At 41.2% G+C, this 2,051-nt stretch overlaps 1 protein-coding gene across 4 annotated transcripts in view; it reads left to right on the top strand.

The window, feature by feature from the left end:
* Positions 1-1,492, top strand: part of MRO (maestro) — a 31,101-nt gene extending 29,609 nt beyond the window's left edge. For all 4 annotated transcript variants that reach the window (XM_011928769.1, XM_011928765.1, XM_011928768.1 and 1 more), the window contains 2 exons: positions 469-576; positions 1,239-1,492. In XM_011928769.1, coding sequence (XP_011784159.1) covers positions 469-576; positions 1,239-1,292 — 162 coding nt within the window. In that variant the 3' untranslated portion in view covers positions 1,293-1,492. The remainder of the gene's footprint in view (positions 1-468; positions 577-1,238) is intronic.
* The last annotated feature ends 559 nt before the right edge of the window (positions 1,493-2,051 follow it).

A 2,051-nucleotide genomic window follows, 5' to 3' on the forward strand; every position in this document is an offset into this window, starting at 1 on the left:
TTGCCTGGCTCCACCCATGACTTATTAATTTCTTCTGGTAGTTTTGTTTTATTCTTGGAGAAAATGTGTCCTTACAAGGTTGGATCAACTTCAGGCCTGCTTTGGAGTGGGACTTGGTGAACGTTTCAAACCAATTGGGAGCAAAACTTTCTACCAAACCACTTGCCTTCTTTAAGTTACTGAGACAAAAATTAAATTTTGGAATCCAGTACTACTTTTGATGAGATAATAACAAGGGCTGTGTTAAACTATAAAGCTATGCCCTTCCCACCAGTCCCCAAATTATAGACATGGCCATCTGATAAGTAGACATCCTTTAAGATTCAAATGTTGAAACTACCTGGAAGTTACTTTCACACTTTCAGTGGCCCCCTGACCACAGATTGGGTGCAATCCTCTGGGATACTTTTCCTTGCTTGGGATTATAGAATGCTCTAATAAATAAAATAGTAACATTATTTTTCTCAGGCTTGCAAAACAACATTTCGAGCCTGTTCTCCATATCTGAAACTAAGGAAGGAATACAGCTTCCAGAGTGAAGAAGATCAAAGGAACACTAAGCTCTACCGGCAGCTGGTGAGTGAGCCAGGATAGGAGAGAATTCTCTTCCGGTCCCTGCCCTCCTGGTGGTTAACACGGAAGGTGGCCAAGCACAAGAAAGAGATACCCCCCATAAAATGACTCAGGCCAACTATGTTTTTTTTCTTTCTTTTTTTTTCTGGACAGAGTCTTGCTCTGTCACCCAGAGCAAGTGCAGTGGCACCATCTCGGCTCACTGCAGCCTTCACCTCCCAGGTTCAAGCGATTCTCATGCCTCAGCTTCCTGAGTAGCTGAGATTACAGGCGTGTGCCACCACACCCGGCTAACGTTTGTATTTTTAGTAGAGATGGGATTTCACCACGTTGCCCAGGCTGGTCTCGAACTCCTGATCTCAAGTGATCTGCCTGCCTCGGCCTCCCAAAGTGCTGGAATTACAGGTGTGAGCCAGCATGCCCGGCCAGGCCAACTATGTTTTGATTGTAATTGACCCATCATACAACATAAATGACAAAATGCCTAGAGGATCAAGCACAAGATACATTGGCAGTTCCAGTTCAGGTCACTAGCTGGATGCAGTTGATGCCTCCACCTCTCCTGCTTATCCACGTGCCCTGCACTGACCACTGCCTACTAGTTATATAGTCAAGGAAGTTTGCTGAATCCCGCCCTCATGCATACCTTTGCTAATTTCTTTCAGAGCCATTATCATCCAGAGATCCTGCAGTTCTTCTATGCAAATAAAATTCTGTAAGCGCAGAGCCGCAAGGAAATGGTTCTATGTGAGTGCATTGCTGAGCCGTGTTCCCCTGTTTTATCTCCCTGGATGCCTCTTCTGCTTGCCTCTTGGGATTGTAATGGAAAAGAGGGTGCTGGGAGAGCAATCAAAGGCAAAAACAATACATGGAATTGTATGATTATATCTAAAGTAAAATTCTAGACTGCTTTCACTTATTTCATTTTCTCCCTATACAAATTTGATGAGCAGGTACACACTTTCTTTAAAACATTCCAAGTGTGTATAGATTCAGTGCTTATTTCTCAGCTTTTTCTTTCTTAGGTTCATCTCTGTCGCCTAGCTTTTATTTTTAATACTCAATTTCTGAGGCTTAGGAGAATACTTGTTACCTTAAGGTTTTTGTTTTTGTTTCTGTTTTTTTTTTTTTCTGGTTTTTGTTTTTTTTTTTTTTTTGGTGTATTAGCTATTGATACCTTTTCTTGCCAAGATTTATTTAAAGTTGGCCAAGATACCAAGAAGGTGGCTTGCAGGTGTATCTTTAGCATCTCATAATTGTAAACAGTCATTGCTTTCAAGATCATCCGAAACAAGAATTAATAGAGAGAAAAAAATATATAAAGCGCGTGTTGAAAATCCTCATGCTCATGATAACTTAAGGGATAACAATAGTAGGTAACACTTACTGAGTGCTTACAATTTAGCGGACGCGGTCAAAGTGCTTTTTGTAAGTTCTATTTAATACTTGCGACAACCCTATGAGATAGTAAGTACTAC

Source organism: Colobus angolensis, unplaced genomic scaffold, assembly GCF_000951035.1.
Source record: "Colobus angolensis palliatus isolate OR3802 unplaced genomic scaffold, Cang.pa_1.0 Scaffold8, whole genome shotgun sequence".
Lineage (NCBI taxonomy): Eukaryota > Metazoa > Chordata > Mammalia > Primates > Cercopithecidae > Colobus > Colobus angolensis.